The 25,793-nt window shown below is 44.7% G+C and overlaps 4 protein-coding genes across 6 annotated transcripts; 3 read left to right on the forward strand and 1 right to left on the reverse strand.

Annotated features, from left to right (window-relative positions):
• Positions 1-1,038: 1,038 nt before the first annotated feature.
• Positions 1,039-7,464, reverse strand: LOC128769778 (KN motif and ankyrin repeat domain-containing protein 2-like). The gene is made up of 10 exons (XM_053883752.1): positions 7,330-7,464; positions 4,473-4,531; positions 3,114-4,394; positions 2,794-2,854; positions 2,516-2,731; positions 2,351-2,453; positions 2,063-2,282; positions 1,853-1,995; positions 1,493-1,693; positions 1,039-1,317 (listed from the first exon to the last, which is right to left on the reverse strand). The coding sequence occupies exons 2-10, from the start codon at positions 4,486-4,488 to the stop codon at positions 1,219-1,221; spliced, it is 2,340 nt and encodes a 779-aa protein (XP_053739727.1). The 5' UTR covers positions 4,489-4,531; positions 7,330-7,464; the 3' UTR covers positions 1,039-1,218.
• Positions 7,465-11,550: 4,086 nt separating this feature from the next.
• LOC128769975 (angiopoietin-related protein 3-like) lies at positions 11,551-16,599 on the forward strand. 2 transcript variants are annotated; one of them, XM_053884159.1, is made up of 7 exons: positions 11,551-12,078; positions 12,529-12,639; positions 13,247-13,343; positions 13,464-13,577; positions 13,849-13,944; positions 14,196-14,468; positions 14,527-16,599. In XM_053884159.1, exons 1-7 carry the CDS (start codon positions 11,572-11,574, stop codon positions 14,748-14,750), a joined length of 1,422 nt encoding a protein of 473 aa, XP_053740134.1. In that variant the 5' UTR covers positions 11,551-11,571; the 3' UTR covers positions 14,751-16,599. The 2 variants fall into 2 exon arrangements, with proteins under 2 accessions (XP_053740134.1, XP_053740132.1); XM_053884157.1 differs by having other exon boundaries at positions 13,223-13,343; positions 14,527-16,582.
• Positions 16,600-16,856: 257 nt separating this feature from the next.
• On the forward strand, positions 16,857-21,888 carry LOC128769974 (phosphoglucomutase-1-like). Of its 2 annotated transcripts, none has more exons than XR_008416441.1 (11): positions 16,857-17,320; positions 18,491-18,653; positions 18,831-18,977; positions 19,043-19,168; positions 19,241-19,431; positions 19,530-19,684; positions 19,817-19,932; positions 21,030-21,165; positions 21,263-21,486; positions 21,561-21,645; positions 21,710-21,749. XR_008416441.1 is itself a non-coding variant. In XM_053884156.1 (11 exons), exons 1-11 carry the CDS (start codon positions 17,063-17,065, stop codon positions 21,797-21,799), a joined length of 1,695 nt encoding a protein of 564 aa, XP_053740131.1. In that variant the 5' UTR covers positions 16,857-17,062; the 3' UTR covers positions 21,800-21,888. The 2 variants fall into 2 exon arrangements, 1 of the variants encoding a protein (XP_053740131.1); XM_053884156.1 differs by having other exon boundaries at positions 21,263-21,446; positions 21,517-21,645; positions 21,710-21,888.
• A 1,037-nt stretch (positions 21,889-22,925) lies between these two features.
• Positions 22,926-25,067, forward strand: LOC128769510 (leptin receptor gene-related protein). Its single transcript, XM_053883285.1, has 4 exons — positions 22,926-23,070; positions 23,302-23,377; positions 23,717-23,903; positions 24,218-25,067. The coding sequence occupies exons 1-4, from the start codon at positions 23,055-23,057 to the stop codon at positions 24,332-24,334; spliced, it is 396 nt and encodes a 131-aa protein (XP_053739260.1). The 5' UTR covers positions 22,926-23,054; the 3' UTR covers positions 24,335-25,067.
• The last annotated feature ends 726 nt before the right edge of the window (positions 25,068-25,793 follow it).

Consider the following 25,793-nt stretch of genomic DNA (forward strand, 5'->3'; position numbering starts at 1 on the left):
AATTAAATCTGTCCACAGCGATGAGCGAACGTCTTTTTTGCTTTTATTCTGAAGAAAAACTGGTTTGGTTATGGCGTCACACTGCATTATAATTTGATGCAAATTATTTCCCTGTGAATTATTATGATTATTATTATTATTATTTTGTAATTAATTTGGGGAAATCGAGGCTAATTTTTCTTTGTGTGCCCTCCATTCATTGCATTAAGTCCTACTTCTCCACAATCACTCTGTTTAAAATGTTTATTTTTTTCTCATTATTAGTTAATCTTTATTCATATTCAAATTTTCTGAACTATTTGTTCACCCCTGTCCGTTCCACATTTTTATGTGGCCACTTTTCTCCACTGCAGCTCGCTCTTAAATTCTTTCCACTCATACCATGTCATTACTTATTATATATTATGCTATTACATTGTAATCCATACACTTCTTCATCACGTTTTAAATATGTGAAAGTCAATACTCCCCGTTTTTCATCGTTTGAAATCCTCACCTCACTGTTGATGATGTCCTTATTGACTTATTATATTATTTGAGCTCAACAGTCATGAGTATGAGGTGGAGACTATAGGTCCTGGGTGCGAACTGATTCCATGCTAGAACTCGCCAGGTACTTCTGTACGACCAGGGTCGCTTCTGCAGCTTCCACTCATCATATTGTCCCGGCAGATTAGCGCAAGACCAGTCTTCTTCTTTAGTAAAAAATAAAAATCCTCCCAGTTTAATCTCTCTCATTTCACAGAGCGGCAGTGAAGCTGCGACCTTCTCTGCGCTGCGCATCAGTTCCCTCCAACATCTGCTGTGGCGCCTCTTGAGCTCAGTCAGCTGCGCGGCAGATGGAAGGAACGTGAGCGTAGAACCTGGTGGAGTCTGTTCAGAATCAGTGGGAGTCATGACTGGAATCAGCACAGTTGAACATGTTTGGGGGGCGCTGCCGCCTGCATGTATGTGCTGCATATTTGATGTTTTTGAGGATCTACTGTAACTGAGGAGGACAGTAATGTTACACACAAAATCATGACACATTTTTCTTTAATATGCTGCTACACAGATAAGTGCTTCACTTTAAGGTCATGCGCACTGGTTTTTACAAGGAAATGTACACTCATATCAAACGTCAAACTGAAGCTCTACTTCACAGTTCAGCAGTGACTGTTGAGATTTAAAAGCGTGTCTGAAGAAAACAAGTCCAATGAAAGCTCTGTGAAGGCGGTTTCAGCAGTGCAGAGCTCGGGCTTTAGCGTGGGCCTGCAGCAGGGTGCTGGTGTCGCTGTGGGAACCCAGCTTAGCGATGGAGAGAGCCGTGCGTCCTCGCTGGAAATAGCACAGAAACAAACAGGAAGTGGGGTCAGTTAACCGAAAAAAATAGTTCTTACTTTTGGGATTGTGGTAATTATACTGTTCTGCCTGTGAATATTACGGGTTAGCGTCTCCTTGCCGAGGGTTTTGGGACCAAACTAAGGTCAGAAGTTCTGCGGAGTTCGCTAACCTCGTCGGTCAGCGTGAGGTCACACTGGCTCCTCTCGAGCAGCAGCCGCGCGATGTGCGTGTAGCCCTTCTCAGCGGCAAACATGAGCGCTGTGGTTCCTTCCGCGTCCTGGACGTTGGCGTCCGCTCCGCAGCTCAGCAACAGACGTACCATCACCACGCGGCCGTGTCTCACCGCCAAGTGCAGAGCTGTCTGACCTGTCTGTTGGACAGGATGGTTAGATAGTAGCTGTAAAGTAGGTCAGTAGGTTGTTGCTCCTTGTCTTTAAGATGAAGAATTGAAAGTGGTGGACTGTATCAGATAGTGACAGGGGACACCCTGGAAAGGTCCCTGACATAGACAGAAAAACAGTGCAGAGACCTTGCCGGAGCGAATGTTGATGCAGCCTCCTTCCATCAGTCTGCGGACCACCTCCATACCAAAGGGTGTGTCTGGAGCGGTCAGCGAGGCCAGCATGACTGGCGTGTATCCCGCTTTGTTCTGGAGGTTCACGTCAGACACCCCTGAAAATGTAACACCAGTTCATCTGGCTCTTTATTCTTATATGATTTTTTTGGTTTCCAGTTCTACCTGTGTCCAGCAGCAGACTGACGATACTGTAGTTGCAGTGGGACACACTGTAGTGCAGCACTGTGTTGCCGTTGTCGTCGACCAGGTTGACCAGGAAGGCCAGCAATGTGGGCGTGGCTCTCTTCACCTCTTTCACGTAGACCGAGACTTTACTGGCTTCTGAGTCTTCTTCTGCCGCGGTGGTGAACCAGCTCTGGAACAGCACGATCAGAGCGTCCCTCTTCCGAGGAGGGACCCGTAGGTGTCACAGATCGATACTGGCTTCTTGTTTTATAGCGTGATTGGTACCATCTCATTGTTGGGGTTCTCCATGTTTTCCATGTGATCGCTCAGGAAGTGACAGGCAGCCATGAAGTCTGACGTTACGATCCCGTCTGTGGAACTGCTGCCGCTGAAGGTTCATGAGAAGTTAAGCATTTTGTCTTCAACAACAATATATTTTGCTCCTCTCACCTGCTTCTGACGTCTGCCTCCCCACCTCCGTCCGATCCTTTTGATATCATCTGTCCATCTGGGCTCGGAGTCGTCCCTTTATTCTGAGCCTCCGCGTCCTGCGGGGGGGCTGCCATTACCCCCCTGAAGCTGAGGTCACACTCCATCTGCTGTGACTCTCCTTGACCGCTCTGCTTTCCTGGCTCTTCCTGCTGCCCACCAGCGTCGCTTTGAATCCTTGAAACAGAAAGGCAATGACTAAAACAGGGGACACTTTTTATGATGTGCGATTTGCTTACCCTTCGGTAGCATCAGAAGGTGGCGCTCTTGATGTCCGGTCGTCTGCCTTTGATTCAGAAACTGCACAGTAAACATAAAAACGTGACAATTTTCTCACGCTGACCAAGGATGCATGTTTCTTTGGCGTCACCCATGGTTTACTTTTGGTTTGCTCGCACCTGTCCAGTCTGCATGAGCATGTCAAAGGTATCTGCCCCTTGTGCATCGTAGAAATATTGTCTGGGCTGGGTCCATTATTTCAGCACATTTTGGTGGCGGAAACATCCGTTGCAGTACATTGTGGGAATTGTACAATTTCTATTTCCATTTCATCACTCACCTTCACTTCGGCTCGCCCCGTCCTCATTGGGAAGATGTTGACCAAAGCTGCTGCACAGTGTATCAACAAGTCTTGTGATCTCTTCCTGAAGAGAGTTGAAGCAAGGATTTGGGGGGGTTCGGGGCCCATCTCCCCCACTGCCACAGATACATTCCCACTGTTGATCCAGCAGTGACTTTATCTTTCGGACAATAACAGTTTGTTTGTCTTCAGTTGAAGCTGCGCACACCAGCTGGTCGTCCCCATCCTGGTCCACCACCACCCTCTCCGGTTCCACCCAAACCCCCAAATTCCCACTGAGAAGTCTGATCCTACTGTCATTCACACAGCCTTCCATCTGCTGCCTCCTCAGGAGCCCTGATACTCTCTGAAGCTCCTGCTTGGTTTCACAAAGCTTCTGCTCCAAGGCTGCCACCTTGGCTTGGAGTGAGGTCACTGTCAGCAGCTCATCCAAGTCTGAACTGTTCCTCCACTCCTGTGTAGCATTAGGATACTGCCCACTGTAGTGGCCAGGAGGTGGGACTGGACTAGCTTTTCGGGGTCTCTTGCTGTCCATAGAGTTGAAGATCAATGAGGAGTAGGGGTCTTTCGTTCCATTCATGGGTTTCAGGGACAGACAGAGTCTTTCTTTCTCCTCTTGAAGACTAGAGATCTGAGACTGGAGGTCTGGTATGACCTTCACCTCCCTCTCTAGTGCTTGTACACGTTCCAGTGCCTCCGACAGACGCCTCAGCAGCAGGGCATTGTCTTGGATGCTGTCTGTGGAGCCGCAGATATCCTCGCAGGAGGTGTTTCCTCTTCCAAGTCTGGAGCTCTGGATGCTGCCTAGCTCATCTGCTGACTCCGAGCTCTGCCTCAGCAGCACCGTCAGTGGGAGACTGGAAGCCCGTAGGAGATTGGGTCGGATGTACTCGCCCAAAGGCTGCGCGTCAAACTCCCTGATTCTGGCCTCCATTTCCTCCATGGTCTGGAGTCCTGTCGGAGACCTGTGTCCGTACGGCCATGAAGTGTTGCCATGGTGATCTGATCTTGGTGCGAGAGCTCCAGTTGATCCCCAGGGGCTCGGCCGGTAGCCCCCTGCAGAGGTGTTCAGGTGTCTGGGAAGAGTGCTTGCTCTTGGACCTTTGCTGCGCCGCTGGATGGGGACTCTCTTGATCGTGTTGCCTTTCTCAATGTCATCCACATACTTCAGGAAGTCCAGGTCCAGCTGGAAACCATAGGGTGTTTCCACCGAGTACGGGTCGGCCCCCTTTATTCCGTTTTCAGCCGCTTTATTGTTTCCTGCGGACGTCAGCGCAGCGTTTACATCTGACACTGACATAAAACTAAAGGTAGCGGTTAACTTGGACTTGTACTTACCTCCGCGTTTATCCATTGTTCTTGTCAGTTTCTTAATCCAGTCACCAGCGTAACATCATCTGGAGGAATTCAGCAAAGGAAAACAGTTTTAAACAAAATTATTTTAAGGCCAGAATTAAACTGTGTGGAAGGAAATGTTCCGGTTGCTTAAGCGCTGGTATGCGAGCGCACAAGCATCATGCGTTCTCTGAGCACGTATTTTTATTTACATTACTCTGTCCCGTCGCTCCAGTTTTTCCATCGAGATGCCGTTGCTCAACTCTGCCATGCCTCACTTGATTACAGCCTTCACCTCTCATTTGAGAAGAAAAATAAAACCGAGTGTTTTTGCAGCTACAGTACGGTCAGCAGAAAAATACACTGCACTTAAATACACTGCTCATTGTGACTCACTACTTCCCAAAGTCTCTACCTCCTACTCCATGTTATGTTTCCGACGACTCTTGTTTTCTTTGCCTGCCTTCTGCTCTCACTTTGTCTTTGAATTTCACCCTGCCAGACAGTGGCGTGAAGATCTGGAGATGCTTGCTTTGCTCGACCACAGGCCCTCTCTGGCAGCCTCTCCTCTCGAAGCACCACAGCCACAGAACCACGGTCCAAAACAATGTGAGCTATGTAGTAAACATCACCAAATGGGCTTGCTGGGAATGCTAACCACTGTCGCTTAAAAAAAAAAAGATTTAGGTTTTACACTGGAGTGCTTACCAGGTCAGTGAGACACGATGAAACTGTCGATGCAAAAGTGTCCTGTCGATCAGTCCTGCTATAGGCAGGCTGGTCCATAATGTCTCTATCTAACTACTTATATAAAAGCGTACAAGCAACAGATCCCTGAGCGACATATCGTTTCCAAACCCTCGTGACACCATCGTCCTTGGCTCATATGTAATTCCAGGCACCTCCCATGCTTCACTCTGTCAATCACGCGAGGGCCAAAAGAGCCAGCTGGTTTTTAAGACAGTCGATGCAGAAAGGCATTTTAAAAGGAAGCAGGTGAGAGTTTAAAAAAAGGCAGCTGCTGAAAACATGTCGCGGTTACATGTTTCTGACAGGCTCCTCATCCAATACCCTTTTCAAAGTGATATAGTTTGTGTTTTTAAGCCGTCACTGATGGTTCCCTCCTAAACTAGCCGAAGAACTGTCCCTTCTGTGGCGACACTCAAGGTCAGACTGATGATTCCTGCCACAAAAGAGAAGTGGATAGCAAGTGCTTAAGATGCATCTCCTGCAATTGAACAGTGTTGATATTATGACACCAGAGGTGAAGACCTCCTGCCACAAGATGGCGGTGTTTTCTCCTCTGCTTTCCCTCCACCAGTTTGGAGGCCGATTGGCATCATTTTTAGCTTAAAGTGACGCCCTTCAAGCAGTGACTGCCTATATCGCCTATGGCATGAGCCGGCCCTGGTGTCATAGGTCAGATGTGAAATTTAGCCTTGAAGAAAAAGAATTTAAATCCAGATTAAGTTGCGTTCTGTTTAGATTGATTCTAAAAAAAATATAATTTTTAAATTGTGTTACACATTTGAAAGGGACTTCGGATCATTGGTATTAGAAATAAAGCATGGGATGATTGTAAAATCCAGCGCCATCACTGTGACTGTTAAGTTGCAGCAGTGAAAAGAGCTTCCGTCCCCTATCTGATATCTGACCTCTCCATCGTATCCGTCTCACATGGATGTCCTGCGGCGGGAGCCTGGCATCTCCCAGAAAGATAGAGTGAGATATAATTATTGTTACAAAAGCCAGACACACAGTTTGCTTCATGTGACCATTCCCAAGTGGCACAGTTCTTCCTCCATAGACAAGTATTAAACCATGCCTTGTAAGTCACTCACATGTGGTGATACATTAAAATAAACACCACAACAAAGGTGCCCAATCTCTCACAATTGTATTGACCCCTTTGGTGTCCAATCCGTTTATAATGCGACCTGTTTCCCTCGCGCCTAAATATAAACATCAAATTCTTCCCAACCAGAACCACGCAGGAAACAATATCGCAGTGTTTGGTTTGGCAATTCCCGAGTGTCTCCCTCAACATTTTTGTGGCACAGGTTTAAGTCCAGCTCAGGAAGTCCAAGAAAGGAATTGTAAAATATTCGCCCTCCGCAGGCCCCAAATAAACGCTAGGGAACTTCACTTCTGCTTCTGCTGCACATAGTTGTCCAACTTTACCCTCTTGACTCTGTCTCTTTCCCAAAAGTACCACCGTCATTATGGCTATTTAGAACTCTTCCCCTCAAAAACCCAGTGATGGCCAGGGGAGAGCTCTCTGAAACTCGCTCTGTCAGCAACTATATTTTCCTCCTATACCGCTCTTTATTTTGTGCAGTACTTATGTGACATGATTGCATGTTCTTTTGTAGGAAAAAAGAAAAAAAAAACTCTTGGCTGGACTTTCTGTGGTTTTTCCAGCGTCGGAGTCCAAGTCTTGAAGCCAGCTCACATGTCTCCACCAAACTAGACAAGTACATTTTGTTTTATTTTTTTTCCTCCTCTTGTTTTGAAGCGTCCAGGTCGGGCTCCAGTGGTAGCTCAGTGGCAGCGAGATCGTGTGGTATGTGCGGCCGTAGCAGCTGTAGACGCTTCATGCGAGGAAGAACTGTGTGGTATGTTAACGCTGAAAGTTTAAAAATAGAGTCTGTGTGTTTACATGCAGTGTAGAAGGTGAGCAATCCATCGGAAGATGCTGATAAGCCTCATCATGGAAGCCATCTGACCGTCCACACTCTTATTAAATCTCCTCAGGTCTGGTCCGTGATGAAAGACATGGAGAGTCACATCTGACATCACTGTCTGCTTCGATAAGCAACCTAATCCAACAGACACACAGTGACGGATAGAAAGCTCTTACCTTGTGACGTGTGTCCTGCAGGTTTTCCAGTCAGACCAGTGTCCCGCCAAGGCTCGGTCCGTCTGTGGGTCTCCAGAGGGAGTGGAGAGCTTCTGTCAGGGAGAATGGCATGTTTGATGAATGCAGCATCTGCCATAACAGAAGCAAGAGTTTTCATGTAAAAAAAGAAGCATGGAGCGGGGAGGGGCCTGCCGTCCCACCGTCTGTCCACTCCACTCAGATGACAGATGAGTGTCTAGACACCGAGACACTCCCACTCACTCAGTCTCCGACCAATCGTACTCTGAAGGCGGCAACATGGTGACAACATGTGAAACTGTTGAGCACCTGGCACCGTACACAGGAGGTCAAGATGAATGGCAACATGATAAAACTTGATAACAACTTTATATAAAATATGCTCACATTTGTTTGTTTCTTGGCTGGTGAACATGTTCATATAGGTTCCTTTGACATTGCAGAGGCAGCAGTCCTCACAAAGAGGTCTAGATTCTCTGTTGTCTCTTCGGAAAACTTCTGAAAATCAGAGGATTTTTGAGGAGATCCCAACTCTCCAGCTCTGTATAAGAAACTCATCTACTTCATAGTATTTCTGTTCTGGACTAGACATTCCAGGCTTTTTCCACTGAGAACTATGATTTCAGACTTAAGGGCGTGTCATACTGTGTCGGGAACAGATGACCATTGCCAACAGCGCCACCTCATCTGCAAAAAGCATTGAGCACTTGAGTCCAACAAACCCTCTTCCCAGCTGGTGTCAAGAGGTTCTGCCAATAAAAGCCATGAACCATATCTGGTGACAAAGGTCAGCCCTGCTGGAGTCCAAACCCTCGCTGGACTCAAACTCTATCACAAGGCACCAATTGTAGTGGTCAGTAGTATTAGTTTGAAAGGTCCCCGAGCCTCCCTCTGGTACCACGTCAGGAGCCAGCTCTGGGTGCGTGGCGAGGTCCTCTCAGATGACTGCGGAGTCAGAGCCGTAACTCACTGCGCCGGACCAATGTGCAACAGGATCCAGTGTCATGGGGGTCTGTGTGCGGGATAATGGAGCGAACACGAGGGCAACTGAGGGGGCTTTGAGTTGGTGATGGGGGCTAATTCTCTCAGCTCATGCCTCTCATTCTTCCTGGCTCTTCTTTCAGGATGTTACCAGCATCTTCCTCTGAGGCACAGCCACCATGCCAGCGATGTCTACGGGTCAACGCCAGGGTAATGTACTTTGATGACAAACCTCTGGCCTCTTCAACTGCCCTTTGAACCTGAGCTGGCAGTCTCTCAGTGGCCATCATGCAAATTTAGATTCCAACTTCTCATGTGGCCCTCTGCTGGTATGGCCCTGTAAAGTTAGTGGTTGGTAGCAATGTGCAATTTATTTTGTGTTTTATAGCACAAATCGATGCGACTGCTACTGATGGGTCGATGAGGTTTCATGAAACAGTGTTGCAGTGTTGATGAAACAGTGTCCTGATTTTTAGAGGCCACTAGATGGCGCTCTTGGATGTGAGGTTTCATTGAATTTGTCCAAACAGTGCCATCTGGTGGTCTCTGAGAATTATGGCACTGTTTCATGAAACCTCATCTACCCATCACCAGCGACTGCTACTCATGCGCTCGTATTTGTCAGAGCATGAAAAAAACACCTGACAAACTTGACTTTATAAAGCAGCACACAATCGAATGACTAAAGTAAACAACGCTCATGTGACTTTCAAATTGTAGGAGGCGTCATAGACAGAGTGCAGGCTACAATCACGCCGGTCCATTCCAAAGTAGTGTCTAGATGTCTGAGCTTGGTGAAGATACATTTACTTGTGAGTTGCTGATGACCTGTTCAGGTGGATTTGACAATGTTCCTCCTCAAAATGTGGGTTACATCTCTGGAATATCTGTGTTTTAAAGGGAGAAATTGAACATGAGCTTCGCAAGCTCTGGTTGAAAGGCAACATTCTTTTCTTTTTTCAGCTCCGATGCGTCCCAAGAAGTGAGACGGTGAGGCGCAGGTATCGGTCTGTACGTGGTGGTTTGGTGGAGCAAAGTTTCATCCAGAAGTGAAAGACAAATTGATGAGTCGGAGAAGAAAAACTGTGAAGCCTCTCTGGGCCTCAGCCTGGTTGGAAAAGGAATTAGCAGGAATTAGGAATTCTCCTTTTCCATGACTCAAGCAGACATCTGACTCTGAGCGGGATTGTGGTTTGCCTGTAAGGAGACAGAGAAAACAGGCGGACGCAGGGAAATGGTCTCATGCTAAACAGTTAGCATCAACATAGCAGTTGCATCAAGCTAAAGGGACGCTATCATAGCCATTTGATGCATAGGAGCATCACAAAAAATCATATTTACCTTCCTCATATTTACCTTCCACACAATGCATCAGGCTCATCCTCATACAGAATTTTGTTTGACGGCTGTTGTGTAACACATATTTGGGACCAGGGGAGTCAGAGTCTAGCGCAGTGTTGGCCAAGTGAAATAGCAAAGTCATGTAACAGTGGACTCTGATTCATGTCCATGAGGATCGAGACCCTGGAAAGTGGGCTCGTCCAACATCAACCAATACATGGAGCAGCACAACTCTGGTGCGGTTCAAATCCTCGGTCGACCGAAGCAACATGATCCACTCAGTGAACTCTCAAGTGACCTCGTGCCTTCTCACTCTTCTTCTGCAGCTTCATCAGCTGTTCGCCTTTTCTCAGATCTACTGTTTGGGTCGGTCTGATCCATTTTTTTTTCTTGCAGACCCCAGCTAACATTTCACACTTTGATGCTCTGTTTCTGTTTCTCCGCTCTTGACCTTGTATAGTCAGGGTCTTCAGGATAGCCACTAGGACTCCGCCATCTTTTGTTTCCTGATGTAACTTCCCCAAATCACTGCAAATATGTAGTTATCTGATCCCAGATCAGTAAAACCTTCACCTGCAGAATGGTTCCTAGTACCTGTTTTCCAGAGTCACACGCCCCCAACAGGGTTTTTCTTTTATAAAAGTGGGCCACCATGGAGCCGTACAGTCAACCTTCCTGGGAGAGCATGGCCCCTGCAGGACATCAGGTGTTTACTGTGTATACAACTCTGCTCTCACAAGTGTGGTTAACGTTTAACACGGCGGAGATAAGGGCATCTCACCACTGCAGGGAGACGCCCCGTCCAGTTTCCCCCCTCCAAACTGCCAGTCTGGCTCCTGCACTCACCAGCCGTGAACATGGAGGTATAAAAGAGTGTTGAGTCAGCGCTGTGTGATGTGCTAGTGGCCGACCTTTTAACATCACCAAGCTGTTTTCCATGTAGCATAACGTAAGCTCTGTTTGCAATAATTGATCTTATAGGTAAAGTAGGGCACTACCTGTTTAAAAATAAACCTGCGGCGCAACAAAAACATTTGCTGGGGTCACTTGAGGTCAGAGTACTGACAGTGACAGTGTCGCGGAACATGAGTTTCTTAAGCCCAAAACCAATGCAAAATACATTAAAATAAATATATTTTTTATTAAGTTTTAAGGTGAGGTTTTATTGGAATTGTTGCAAACCCTTCCCACAAAATCTATTTGCAAGTGTCTCAAAAAACTTTCCATTGCATGTTGATGTTGTGACCCATGAAGGTTAGTGTCTTCTTTTAAACTAAAACCTGCATTTTATTTTTTATTATATGTTTATTTGTTTTATTTTATTTTACATGAATTATTTTTATTTAGTTTGGTTTATTTTGACAAAAGATTTATAGTGTATTTGAAGGTCAAGGAGCAGAACAAAGATATTTCCTGAGATCACACTCAGACACGTTCACACTCTTTGTTCTCTTAAGGATTGCCAGTTTTGTGAAAATTTAACATCTATCATCTAGGACTCATATATTTTGTCACATATTTTGGAAAATGATATCATAAAAGCAATTGTTGAAAAGGAACTAAAGTAATTAAATGCATCATCATGTGTTAACTGAGATATAAACAGGATGTTTTTGTTGTCTTTGGCGACTATTTTGCCTTTCCATTTTGTGTATTTATGAGCTAAAGTAAACGCCAAATTATGCATTTTAAGGTAGTGATGTATTGTTACCCCAAAACTTTCCATCCCTCCATCCACCTTGTGGCATATTCATTTTCATTTTTACTTAAAATCCCGCGGAGGCAACGGCATGTTTTGTTCCAGATTCAGTAAATCATTGACTTGATCCTCCTGACAATATAAAGCTCAGGATCCTCAGCCAGCACTTCAGAGCAGAAACAGCTGGTGGAACATCAGGAGGCATGAAGACAGCACTGATCACTGCAGCATTTGTCCTGGTGGCTGCTGGACTGCCAGTCCTCCAGGGCAGCGACGACTCTCTTGTCCAACCCTCTGAGGCTCCGGTGGAGTCGCGCTCCCGCTTCGCCGCTCTGGACGACGTGCGCCTGCTGGCCAACGGCCTCCTCCAGCTCGGCCAAAGCCTGCGGGACTTTGTGCAGAAGACCAAGGGACAGATCAACTACATCTTCCAGAAGCTGAACATCTTCGACCGTTCCTTCTACCAGCTGTCCACCCTGACCAGCGAGATGAAGGAGGAGGAAGAGGAGCTGAAGAAGACCACTGTGGGGCTGAAGGCCAGCAACGACGAAATCAAAGGGTTGTCTTTTGAGATCAGCTCCAAGGTGGACAGCATCCTGCAGGAGAAGAGCCACCTGCAGACCAAGATAGAGAGCCTGGAGCAGAAGCTGGCAGGTCTGTCCAAAGGCATGTTGACAAGTGAGCAAGCTGCAGAGATCAACAGCCTCAGGGTGAGTCACGAAGCCACTCATCCATGGAGCTGGAAGGAAAGTGGTTCAGAAACAAGAGATTTCAATTGAGAACACATTTATGTTTTGAGGTGGTTAAACAATAAACAGATGTTTTCAGAAGGAAAATTATGTATTATCACTTAAAAAATGTATTTGTTTCTATTTCAGAGTAGTTTAAATATATGGTGTTGCAATCGAGCTCATGTGACTCAAGCGTTTCTTGGAACTGTTGGTGTTTTCAGACCAAAGAGGTTGCAATAATGTGAAACCCCAAGTAGTGATGCATGGTGTAAAGTCGAAAAGCTACAGGTCATGGAAGACTTTAGAGTTGTATTTCCTCAAGTTCTTCCTTAATTCATGCGACGGCGTGTCCCAGCTAGCCAGGGTTTCAGGTCGCTAGACACTTTCACATGTGTGGTCTGGACTGATGACACTTGAATCACGCTTCAGGGTGTGATCCAGAGCCAGGAGCTGAGCATCACGGATCTTCTGAGGTCTGTGAGGGAGCAAAGCGCCCAGCTCAACTATCAGAGGACCAAGATAAAGAACCTGGAGGAAAAGGTGGGATTGAATTTAAGACGCATTCACGCCTATATTGGTGGGAGTTGGTTTAAAAATAAACATTTTAATTTAAATTATCAAGTGAGGGATCACCTTTGAGTTGTATTTCTACTTTTTATATGAAAATTATTTGAAGTTTGGACTGTAAATCATCACATATTAGGAAGAAAGCTTCTGTGGAATTAATCTGCTATTTAAAAAATACATATTTCTGTCATTATTTAATGAAATTGCTTAAATCTGTGTTAGAATGTTTCAGACATTTTAGACATTGAATATGAAATAATGTCCCGTTTTCAACACTGATATTGAACTGTGAATTTTGTTTAAATTTGCCCAGATAATTCTGAAGATTTTACTGCCTTTTTATTTTTATTTTGCTTTTTTTCTCTTATTAAAAAAGCCTAAATATGTGGGTTCCATAATCTTCTTTAATGTGGAGGTGGTTGAGATGACGTGTGTTTTTTCAAGTAGCTACTACCTACTAAAGTCAACGTAACCAAACTCTAAAAGATGACCTGTAAGTTTGTGTGGATGCAGGGTTGTTTGTGAGTCCACATGTTTGTGTGCTTCCTGGTCGCAGCTTACAGCACACACCCTTCCCCAGCAGACCTTGGAAAGGAGCCCTGCAACTTCGGACGGTGAAGCCCCAACACTCGCCCCGTACCTGCCCTCCGTGTGGATGGGAGGCTCAGCAACGATGAGTACGTGAAAACGCTTACACACGTGGGGTGTAGTTTGGATTTGAGATTTTCTCTGACTGAATGAATCTGGGTATTTTTTGGTTCCAATTGACAGTATTTCCCTCCTGTTAATCATTGCAGATCTCCCTTTGGACTGCAGCGAACTCTTCAGCAGCGGGGAGCGAGTGAGTGGCGTCTACGCCATCAGACCCAATGGATCAGAACCATTCAATGTCTTCTGTGACTTGAGTCAAGGTACCGCAAAAAGCAGAAACAAAACCTGATGTTTGTATGATTCACCTGTACAGATAGTAGTGTGGAATGAGATATCAATATATGGTCTTTATGATAGAAACCATGCTGAAAACATAACAACAGTGGCCACTTTCTGTATTATCTTTTGTAGACTGAACTTTATTTGATGCTTACAGTGTGCTGTTTCATCAAAGCATCTCTTTATTTACATTTATTTTCCCCTGAAAATAGCACCTATCACCAATCCCTCTTCAAAATGTTTTTCCTATAGACCACGGAGCGACAGTCATCCAGCGAAGGAAGGACGGATCTGTGAGCTTCGATCAAACCTGGCAGATTTATGAAAATGGGTTTGGGAATTTTCAGGGTGCGTACTTGCTCTGCTCTTCCCTCCTGATCTGACCGAACCACTGTCCGTCCCCGGGGCCCATTGTCACCCCCTGTGTGGCCCTCATTCATGATATTATTTGAACATTTAGAAGCTTGTATGATCTCCACTCCAAGTCCTGAAGCTCTCTAGATCATCCTCCCCACTCACACCCTCCGTCTTCATGTGTTTTTCTCTTCCGCTTCTCCAACATTCCAGTCTCCCTAAATGTTTTCCACTGACTCTTCCAGGCGAGTTCTGGCTGGGCCTCAGGAGGATTCAATCTCTAGCAGCCCCGGGAGGCTCCGTCCTCCGCGTCCAGCTGGAGGACTGGAAACAGGGAAGACACTTTGCCGACTACCATGTCCAACTCAGTGGTCCAGAGAGCAACTACACCATCAACCTCAAACATCTATCGGGAGATTTGTCAGATCCCTTGAGCAACCTCACGGGCATGATGTTCTCCACCAAAGACAGAGACAACGATAAGAGCCAGGACTCCAGCTGTGCCCAAATCCACACAGGTAAGGGAGAGACGGCTTCAACCTCTGTCAAACATACTCACCCTCTCTTTATTCCCAGGTGGATGGTGGTTCAATTCCTGCGCGGACGCCCACTTGAACGGCCGTTATTTCCACTTTAGATCCGTAGGACGTTCAGTCCGCCGACGAGGGATCAGCCTGAAAGTGGGTCGGAAATCGACCCACTCCTTCAGGTTCAGCCAGATGTCTTTGCTGCGCTTCAGCACCAAACCTCCAGAATCCGCCGAGACGGAACAATTTTTCGCCACGTCAGACGTTCAGTAGCGACAGCGCTAACTAGCCTCCAGGCATTTTAGCAGCACTTGGATTTTTCCCAGACAGAGGAACAGGTGACATATCATTTTCAGCCGAGGTGCAAGCTGACATCTGCTCTGAACAATGCACTGGTGAAACATTAGACTTTCTTTTGTATCAGTATAGTTGAATATTGGTTATGTAAATCCATAAAAATGAAGAGTAAACTGCTACAATGTTCATTACATTATCTAGGATCACTCGATTCAGATAGTTGCATTGCTGAGGAAGAGAGTGGCGGGAGACTGGAAGTGCTGGAGACAAGCGACAGGGCTGTTCGGTATAAGAGTGGCCGGAAGACTGAGACACTAGTGAGAGCTGCTATGATAACTCAGGGACAGGAAGTGGCAGAGATGAAGATACTAATATGAAACTACAGTTCATATGGAGACAAAGTTAGGGTGGCCAGATGGTCCGTACATGTTGGATGGGGAACTATAGAAATGGGCAACAAATTCTCGCTCCTCTGGTTTCATACATTTCCGGCACTGTCGCAAGGTACATTATATACCAAGTGACATCAACTTCTGATGTAAAATCGCAACCAAAAAGAGCGCCACCCTCAGTCCTAATGATTGCTCCAACTGTTCTTTAGGAAGAGCAAATGTAGTGTTAAAGACTCTACGGGGAAGCGCTGCCTGTGGCATCAGGAAATGCCGAGACATTAGATGGAATTGAAAGCCTAACGTGCCGCGGAAAGTGTCAGACGTGCTCCCTTTATGTACGAAATTGTACCTGTCCATTTCACACGTTGTGACCGTCACTGATCACAATATATCCACCAAGGGCAGCAGCCCTCGTTTATGACAACAACAAACTCCAAAACCAACATGGCAACTGTGCAAGCTAATGTACTGCTCATGTACCTCTTGCACAGAAGATTAAACGGAGGCAGCGCTGTAGGAAGTGGAGAATTTCCGCCATTGATATCGTTATCGATCTTTGTGTCTTTAGAGATACGTATTGGGTAGTAACAGCAACACCGCCCCCCACGGTTTCCGGTGGTACTGCACCACCTGGTCCGTAAGCTAAAGTTGAGCATAAAAGGGCCTTCAGGAGTGGGAACATGTTGAAATGAGATAAGTGAAGTAGAGTATAGTAGTATGTATAGTATAGTAGAGGCAGCCGACCAATGAGGTTCAGGGATGAAGTATAAGAAGGATGTGGGAACAATAAAGGCAGTCTAATCTAATCTGTGGGAACAGGAACAATGAAGATCTTCGATTAAATTCCATTTCTTCTGCATCAACCCTTTGGTTTTCGGCTGTTGTTTACAGGTTCATCTTAGACATTTAAAAGCTCTGCCTTCTATTGTACTGGACTTTCCACCAGAAATACATATTCAAAGACTGTTGGGCCAGAAAAAGACGACCAGGTGGGCTGGATTTGGCCCTCGGGCCTTGCGTTTCTTGCATGTAATTTGTATGTGAAATACATTATTGTGTTTCTAAAACAAATCTGAGACCATTTCAAGTGTAATGCTGGACTATAAGGTAAACAACAGTTGTGATCACGGAATAATGAGTCTCGTATTTGTCTGTTTCTCCGTGTCAGACTCACCATCTTTGCCTCAGCTTCTTTTGGTTCGTATCCCATGAACGCTAATACGGTGCTCTGGGATTGTGCCGTCTCTGCGAAGCCTTTTATTGTTGGAGAGTTTGCCTTGTTTTTGATATTCCGCACATGGTCTGGTCCCAGAAGACAGCTTTGTTAAGAGAAGTGTTGTGTCTGTAATAAACCCTAGGGGGCAGAGCTGCGCTCTCTCCTCCCTTTGCCTGGTATAATTAGCCTGACAAATGTTTTCTTTGGAAGAAGATACTGGCTTAAAAGCGCACATCTATATTCAGTTTCGGAAGAATCAATTTAGAGACACTTATCTTCAAGAAGGAGGCGGGGAAATGGCTGGTGCTCATATACTGGGGATCTTTTTCGATTGCGTGCCGTTAATGCGCGCACAGCTGCCGCCGTCACGTTGGTGTGGATTGACGGAACTTTCCCGTGCGACTTCCACACATGTGCCTGCCTGGGCCTGCAGCTCTGACAGTGATCTCCCTGCACACGTGTGAAGAGGCGTCTTCAGTTACAGCCACCACACACACACACACACACACACACACACACACACAGAGGGGTTTTCAGGGTTATTTTCGGCTGCAGGAGCACCACAGTAACTTCCACGCCGGGCAATAATAGCAGGAGTGGAGATTTTACCCTCCCATTCTGTCTCTCTGACAGTTTCGCTCCAAACACGGGGAGCATAAGGTCAAACGGTCTTTGACATCATGGACAACAGTCCTCTGCAGGTGCTGACCGTCCCAACTGGCCCTTATCCTGACCAGAGGCCCAGCAGCGGTGGCCTCAGGAAAAAGGTCTTTGTATTCCAGTCCAGGAGGAACTACCTGCACAACTTCATCCAGAGTATCTTCTCCTCCATAGACCTACCTGACCGCCAAGGTTCCGCCATGGTGGTGGGGGGAGACGGGCGCTTCTTTAACCGGACAGCTATTGAGGTCATTGTGCAGATGGCAGCTGCTAATGGGGTCAGTGTCACCATGTGTGTGGATTCACTTTCTCTGTGTGTGGTAGTCTGTGTGTGCGAGTGCATGTGAGCTCTGTTTGAGTACACGTGTGACTGTCCGCAGGTCAGCGTCACCTGACCTGAAGTCTATTATAATCTCTTTATGTGTTCCAGGTGTTTGTGGGAGGAAACAGGAGTTGCTATTATGCTATTCGATTATTAACCCGATTAAATACAGTGGAATACATCCAAGTGTTTTAGTTTATTTTACATCTGAATTTTATTTGATTTTTTCCTTCTTGGTTCTTTGAAACTGGACAGAAAAGTTCATGAGGACAAAGTAATAAAAAGTATTTTAGGGGTTCTCAACTGGTGGGTCGGGACCCAAAAGCGCGTCGCTCTCTGACCTTCACAAGGAGAATAAAAAAAATCTATAATTCAATATTTTATTATTGATTTAGCTGCTAGTTATTCAGTTGTGAATCACTGGTATAAATAAACAAGCTAGACTTATTGAAGCGGAAAATTAAATAATAAAACTTATGGAAAATGAATGTTGAAGGGAAACATTTTGATTATAAAATGTCTTATAAATCAATGTATTAATCATAAAATATTTGTCAAAAGAAATAAATGTAAACAATTTTAGTAGGAGACAATGTTAAATTCCAAAACATTAAAATGCATACTCATACATGTATGAGGATGATGACTGTTTTAAAAAAATGTTTCATATTAAAGGAGAAAATTTGGAAAGCCACAACAAATAATACTAATAAAATAGAGAATCCAAAATATTTTTAGGCAAAAAATGAAATCAAATTTAATTTCGTTTTATTATTATTTTTTTAAACTGTTTTATTTAGTTGAATGTTGAATGGTTTTTTTTTTCAATTATTGAATTTATTAAAAATAATTTTGATTTTTTTTTTTTTTTTTTTTTAAATCCAAATTTTCAAGTTTTCAATATTATTAGTACTGTACAATATTTAAGCGTAAGGTTTTCAAATTTAAAATGAAAAGATGCCAATCAGATGCCCAGTTGTTCGGAGTGTTACCAAAATAAAGAGTTAGCGTCGCTGGTTTTGACCTTCCTTCACCCAGTCTGCCTCAGGAATGTCTCATGATGCTTCAGTCAGGACTATAAAGATGAATAATATCATTTAAACGGAGCACTGTGTCGTCTTTGGAGGTGGGTCGCCTGATCATCGGACACCACGGAATCATGTCCACGCCCGCCGCCTCGTGTGTGATCCGGAAGTTCAAAGCTATCGGAGGCATCATCCTCACTGCCAGCCACAACCCCGGAGGACCTGACGGAGACTTTGGGATCAAGTTCAACACTGCCAACGGAGGTATGGCAGCAGTGGGGGGTGGGAGGGGGCGGGCAAGTCTAATGAACGTTCCAGAACATGTAGTCCACATCTATGATCTCAGCACAAATTAGAAATGATCCCTCGCCGGCGCCGTCTAGATCGTGCCGACTTGCATTAGCAGGCTTGAGCTCCTGAGACTGAGTCTGTTTGATCCAGGACCTGCTAATGATGTTGCCACGCACAAGATCTATCAGATCAGCCGAACGATTGAAGAGTTCGCCATCTGCCCCGGGCTGAAGGTGGACCTGACCACGCTGGGTAAACAGATGTTCGATCTGGAGAACAAGTTCAAACCCTTCACAGGTGAGAGGCCGCCATGTAAGTGGCTTCTCTGAGGCGCCCGGGGTTAAGTCTTCTGCTCCCGCCAGTGGAAATCGTGGACTCTGTCGAGTCCTACACCAACCTGATGAGAAACGTCTTCGACTTCGCTGCCCTCAAGGATCTGCTGTCTGGGCCGGGCCACGTCCGGGTACGACTGGACGCCATGCACGGTGGTGAGCAATGGGCATAACCTTTAGGAGGACCTTAAAATTTCCATGATAAAAGTTTATCTTCTCCTCCTGCAGTGCTGGGGCCGTACGTGAAGAGGATACTGTGTGAAGAGCTGGGCTGCCCCCCTCATTCTGCAGTCAACTGCGTCCCACTGGAGGACTTCGGCGGCCAACCCCCCGACCCCAACCTCACCTACGCATCAGATTTGGTGGACAGTATGAGCGACGGCTTTTACGATCTCGGCGCAGCCTTTGATGGTGATGGGGTTTGTGCATCCGCTTCCCCGTTGAGAAAGCACGACTCATCGCGCCTCGGCCTGAAATAGAAAGCTTGACCTCTGACCTCTCTACGCCCGCTTTCTAGGACCGTAACATGATTCTGGGTAAACACAGCTTCTTCGTCCCCCCGTCTGACTCGGTGGCAGTGATCGCCGACAACATCTTTAACATCCCGTACTTCCAGCAGACGGGGGTGAGAGGCTTCGCTCGCAGCATGCCCACCAGCGCCGCGCTTGACAGGTAAAAGCATGAGCATGGAATACCACCTGCAATACTGCAGCAGCCAGAGACGATGGAAGAAGTTATGCTGCGCGTCAGTCATCTTTGGAGTAGATGTTGGGATGAGTCTGACTATTGTGTTGTTCTCAACAGGGTGGCCAAGGCCACGAAGATAGAGCTGTATGAAACCCCCACTGGCTGGAAATTCTTCGGGAACCTAATGGATGCCGGCAGAGTGTCTCTATGTGGAGAGGAGAGCTTCGGAACAGGTGATGTTGATGACAGTTGTTGGTGTTTGGCACAGATTGTTGCCTCTTAAAGTCGAGTCCAGTGACACAATATCAGTAAAACTATTGATAATACTTCGGTTATCACCACGCATCCTAAGCCAGGCTTGGCCCGAGGGCCACATGAGGCCCTCTGTTTTGATCCGGACCTCTTGAGGCCAGAGTGAAACTCAGTGGAAAGGTTTTGTGTTCTGGCAGTGTAGTTTTTTAATTCTCTGTTATTTTAATAGTTCATATCCACTCAATTTGCCTCTATCACTTCTTTTCATTTACCGTCATATATCATATCGTTCAATCAAATATAGCACTTATTGTATTGTATTTTTTGAAACAATATTGACTTGGTTTATTGAGGATTTTTTAATTTATAGTGATTCATATATATATATATATATATATATATATATATATATATATATATATATATATATATATATATATTTGTTATACATTAGTTACTTTGTTTTACAATTTGTAGATAATTAAAAAGTTGTCTTTTTCATTAATATAAGGACAGTTTTTTTAAGGATAGTTTTTATCATAGTTCATGGCCCCAGATGATACTTCCACTTCATTTCCACCTGGAAAATATAGTAGCTCACCTCTATGCTGGAGCGGAATGGTTTGCGTGTACTAAAACATGTTGAAAACTGTTCACTAGATGAGGTCTACAAAGCGACTTCCCTACAGAGCATAATGGTTTCGCCATTATCCAGGAGGAGAACATGTAAATAACTGTTTTAAAATCGTATCTAACTGCTTGCTTTTACTCAAAATGGAGTGTGAGATGTGTGTTATGAAGGAAAGCACTTGCAATGAGGGGAGATGATTTTATTTGTATTTTTGTGTCACTTTTATTATGAAATTTTTCCTAAATGAATCACTTGTAGTTGTATAGACTATAAAATCAACGAAATACTACAATGAAATAAATAATAACAAAATACTTTAAATACTACTCTTAGAAAAGGCAACAGAAAAGTGCAGCAAAAAAAAAAGAATAATGTCTTTAAAGCTGGACAAGCAAGCCTTTGACGTTCAGAGCGTCTTTGTTTGCCAAAAAAAAAAAAAAACTCCAGGTGGTGACCACATCCGAGAGAAGGATGGGCTTTGGGCTGTGCTGGCATGGCTGTCCATCTTGGCCGCGAGACGACAGAGCGTGGAAGACATCGTCAAAGGCCACTGGCTCAAGTACGGCAGGAACTATTTCACCAGGTCAGAGTCTTCAGAAAGGCCTTTACTGGCCTCTAGTGGGCATTGCGTGCCGCTACACCCTGCCACTGTTGATGCTTTGGTACTGTTTTTTTTTTAGATATGACTATGAAGACGTGGACATTGATGCAGCTTGTGAGATGATGGAAGATCTGGAGCTGATCGTCGCCGACAAGTCGTTTGTGAAGCAGAGATTTGCTGTGGAAGAAAAACTCTACCAGGTGGAAAAAGCCGACAACTTTGAATACACCGACCCAGTCGACAGCACCATTTGCCGGAACCAAGTGAGAGGCACATCTTCATGTGGCTGTGCTTGATGAAACAGTGCGTTATTTTTCTTTAATTCCTCCTCAGGGTCTGCGGATTATTTTCTCTGATGGCTCTCGAATCATCTACAGACTGAGCGGCACCTCCAGTAACCGGGCCACCGTCCGGATCTACATTGATAGCTATGAGAGGGAGGACATTTTTCAAGACCCGCAGGTAGATCTACACATGGCGACGCCCCCAGTGGGCAGTTGTAGTGATGCGATGTGGTGTGTTGAAGGTCAAGCTGGCGCCTTTGGCGACGATCGCTCTGAAAATATCTCAGCTCCATCACCGCACTGGCCGTAGTGGGCCATCAGTCATCACATGAAGATCAACAATCTGCTTATATTTTGTCAGCTTTCAAGCGTCATGTTTTCACAGAAGGTTTCTCAATAAAAATGTTTTCTATTTTTTGGACCGTGTGTGGTTTATTCCGCAATGTTATCCACTGAAGCGGGATGAAATGAAACAGCTTTGTATCAAAGGGATTTTTGTAAATCAGTCTAGTCAAGTGTGAAGCTTAAATCAATGACGGTGAAATTCAAGTCGAGGAGGATGAGGAACATGTCTACCTTGCATCATCACACATCACATGAGGGAGGACGGTTGCATGAATCATAGAAAAATAAGCCACGCTGAAGACAGTTTGACAGACAGTTGGTTCCTTGCTGGAGTTACGAGCTGCGTTTACTGATCCAGTTCCCTCAGGTTCATGATTATGGTGGTCACGTGTGGACGTCAGGAGCAGCTCGCAAAGGTTTGGCCCTGCTTTCTGGTTTCTATGCTCTTTCATCTGCCTGTCTTCGCTCTCTGTTTCCCACTAATCCCGACCATCATTCAGGTGCTTTGAAAATGCTTTCAAACGCATCTAAAGGCTGTGGTTTGAAAGCAAAACCAGGCGGTGAACGGAGGCTAGAATTCATCCTGCACAACATACTGCCTTATAAAATATTTCATCCTGAATCAATTTTGTTCATTTACCATGCACTTTCAAGTTAAACTATACGCTAATTTTAAGTGGAATACATCTTCCCATGAGGTAACATTTCCTTCCCTGGCTTTCCGTCAAACCTGACTTTAAAGTGATGAGTTCATCCTCCTTTTTATTTGAAATGCATTAACCTTTTAATCCCCCATACTTTTCCACTCATAATTCAGCCCTTTTGGGCCTTCAATTTAATGAAGTTAACCGCCAAGCTTTTTGCTATTAAGCTCCTCTGCTCCGCGGAATTAAGGCCAAGCACAATACAAGTACTTCTGCCTTAATTTAATTTATCATTTATCCCACCGCGTCATACATTCAACCAGCTAGTCATGGTGTCATCGGTTGCGTTTGAAACTCCAACTGTCTTTAGTTAAAAGGCTTTGTGTTGTTTTTATAATGTTCTAATTGGAGCAAATGGCGATTATAATAAAAACGTACACGTGATACGTACGCTGACGATTTTTTTTTAGTACTGTCGCTTTAAAGAGAAACCACGTGACCAGGAAACGAAAGCAGGAAGTGGGTTCCACTTCGAAGCAAATCGCGCAGCACATAAACAATACAACAAAGCAACCGAAATTTGGCACGTCAGACGATAATGGCCGGAATTAAAGGTATCTAACTTGGTTTTCTATGGCATTCTAACGCCACTTTTTACTGGGTCACGTTTCTATAGACTTGTAACGCGATTTCTGTGTGGTCCTGAGAAGTCAAGTGTTACTTTCTGTTCGTTGTCTTGTGTCGACGTTAGCACGCACGCCTCTTTGACTCCTTCATGTGACTGTTTCGGTTTGTTCTTTGCGTGTTTTTATATGTTTCATGTTGTGTGTCGTTCATCTGCTCAGCGTTGGTGGGACTGTCCTTCAGTGGGGCCATCGGTCTGACGTTTCTGCTGCTGGGATGTGGACTGGAACAGTACGGGTACGGTCTTTGTAGAAACAAAGCATCTGTTGTCCAACAATCCTCGTCTAATGTCTGTAAATGTTACAAGGACCACGTCCTCAACTCATGCACACAGCAGTGCCATAAAGCTTTCTTTGTCATCCACCATGGTAATCGACTCACTCATGTGAGCGATAGACCCACAAATCAGTTTTGGTTAGGACATTATATTCCACGTTTGAGCGGAAAAAAATGTTTAATCTAAATCGTATATGCGTCACATAATTCTTATTTAGTTGCTAAAAAATATAATCCTAACAGTTCTAAGAGAATAAATGTAAAATATGATGTTTAACCATTGTTTTTTTGTTTGTCCAGGGTTTACTGGCCACTGTTCGTCCTTATATTTTACGTCTTGAGCCCGATCCCAACCTTCATATCCAGACGTGTCAGTGATGACTCTGACGCATCCAGCAATGCCTGCAGAGAACTGGCTTATTTCCTCACAACTGGCATTGTGGTTTCATCTTTCGGGCTGCCAATTGTCTTGGCTCGTACTGCCACAGTAAGTGTCTCACCTAAACCTGATGGAACCTCAGCCAATAAAGGATTGTCTGGTTCAGGTCTACTACCCAGTGATAATAATAATATCTGCAACAACAACAATAAGAAATAAACATTGAGTCATAAATTGCCTAAATGAACAGTGAGTATCAGTCAGAAAGCAGAATGTAATAGCAAATTTAGCTTGTTCTCATTCGTGGTTATCTTCGTATAACCTCCAGGTGCAGGTCTCAATTATCGATCCATAATAAGCTATGTGTTTACATTTTATTAAGGCTGTATAAGTCTTCATTTTTGTGTTTGTTTGTTTCACAGATCCAGTGGGGAGCGTGTGGTCTCGTGATGACAGGGAACGCCGTCATCTTCCTCACCATCCTGGGCTTTTTTATTGTGTTCGGTGGTGGCGATGACTTCAGCTGGGAGCAGTGGTAGAGAGGACCAGGATTGGACGGAGAGAAAATAAATATTGCGTGGACGATGGGGTGGGGAGCTCATTTACTGTTTTGAGGTAATGTACCCAAAGCAACGTGCCTTATGGGACCAGACACGTGATGCCAATTCGCTATATACTGTTTTATCATGCGCGGCATCGGCTTTTTTTCTGGTGGCTCACGTCCCCAGTTTCTCATTTCATTTAGCACATTTAACCAACAGTTAAAGGGATCCTGAAGAATGTAAACCGTGCTGCAATTCTCTTCGTCCTCATCTGCTTTAAGAACAACTTGCTCGGTATGGGCAGCTACCTGGGCTGTGTCTGTACGAGAATGTTGTGCATTTCTAAAGATGTTGTTTCTTGGTGCGATTGTTCACGTCTTCACCAAAGATCATGTTTAACAGCAGAAATGTTTTACCACTTCACACAGAGCTTTGATATTTAATGTTCACTTTGCTTTCATAACTGACAGTTGCGGCTATATTTTTGTCACACTTTTGTATTTAAAGTGAGTGCAGGTTCTATGCCTGGTGCCCTAGAAGTGCCTCCATCTCACACCGACAATACCGGGCCCTGCTGGGTCGCCACATGATATACAATCAGTATGTCAGTGATGTAGGACACACTGCTTTAAACAAATGCCCATGTTAAACTCTAACAAGTTCTCTAAGGTTTGTATGATATAAGCTCCAGACTGCATTTTTTTGTTTTCTAAAGATTAAAAGTATCTGTAATGTCAACTAAATGTGTCTGTTCTTTTGTTTTGCACTGGAAGGTCCTGTGAAGGCCTTTATAAATGAGCATCTCTGTAAACGTTTTCCTCTGCCGGATGCTACAAAATGTAATCTGAGAGACTGTAATTTCCTTTCAGTAAAAGGACATCCAGTACCCATCCTTGTATAAATAGACATATGTAATATAATGCATCCGTGATACCAAAATGAAACTGTAGAAAAAAATCTATACATGCAGTAAGTTAAACAGACCTGCACCTGAGGCCCACATGTGACCCTTCTTTTTTTCAGGACTTTCTAGAATTTTAAAAAGAAAACTGATCACAATGGAGGTTATATTTTCCTGTCTGAGCAATTCAAGAATTAAACCTACATTTGCATAAGTCTAATGTATTTGATACATTTGGACATAAGGCTTAAATATTCTTATAAATTATATTTATTAGACTGGTAAATGTAAACGTGAAACCTGCATGTATACGTACATGATACTCCAAACCCTTTGTGCTTGTTTACTTGTCTTTTCTCTCTGTTTACATTATTTTCCGAAGCTAACGCAGCCTGTGCCAGATGTAAAGAAAATGAAACATGAATACAGCTATGCAGATAAGGGGCTAAGGGACACACGCTGGAGCCTGTTCCAGGACCAGCGTTGCCTGGCAACAGCAAATATAAAATGATCAGAAAGAACGCTGACATTGGCCTTGAACGCAGCACATAACAA

The sequence above is a fragment of the Synchiropus splendidus genome, chromosome 13 (genome assembly GCF_027744825.2).
Source record: "Synchiropus splendidus isolate RoL2022-P1 chromosome 13, RoL_Sspl_1.0, whole genome shotgun sequence".
Taxonomy (NCBI): Eukaryota; Metazoa; Chordata; class Actinopteri; order Syngnathiformes; family Callionymidae; genus Synchiropus; species Synchiropus splendidus.

Coding starts and splice junctions, on each gene's coding strand:
- LOC128769975 (XM_053884157.1), top strand. CDS start 11,572: ATGAAGACAGCACTGATCACTGCAGCATTTGTCCTGGTGGCTGCTGGA. Junction 13,945..14,195: donor TGGGTTTGGGAATTTTCAGG/GTGCGTACTTGC, acceptor TGACTCTTCCAG/GCGAGTTCTGGCTGGGCCTC. Junction 14,469..14,526: donor CTGTGCCCAAATCCACACAG/GTAAGGGAGAGA, acceptor CTTTATTCCCAG/GTGGATGGTGGTTCAATTCC.
- LOC128769778 (XM_053883752.1), bottom strand. Junction 2,283..2,350: donor AGAACCCCAACAATGAGATG/GTACCAATCACG, acceptor CCTCCTCGGAAG/AGGGACGCTCTGATCGTGCT. Junction 1,318..1,492: donor ACCTCACGCTGACCGACGAG/GTTAGCGAACTC, acceptor TGCTATTTCCAG/CGAGGACGCACGGCTCTCTC.
- LOC128769974 (XM_053884156.1), top strand. CDS start 17,063: ATGGACAACAGTCCTCTGCAGGTGCTGACCGTCCCAACTGGCCCTTAT. Junction 17,321..18,490: donor AGATGGCAGCTGCTAATGGG/GTCAGTGTCACC, acceptor TCGTCTTTGGAG/GTGGGTCGCCTGATCATCGG. Junction 21,646..21,709: donor ACATTTTTCAAGACCCGCAG/GTAGATCTACAC, acceptor GGTGTGTTGAAG/GTCAAGCTGGCGCCTTTGGC.
- LOC128769510 (XM_053883285.1), top strand. Junction 23,378..23,716: donor TGTGGACTGGAACAGTACGG/GTACGGTCTTTG, acceptor TTGTTTGTCCAG/GGTTTACTGGCCACTGTTCG. Junction 23,904..24,217: donor TCTTGGCTCGTACTGCCACA/GTAAGTGTCTCA, acceptor TTTGTTTCACAG/ATCCAGTGGGGAGCGTGTGG.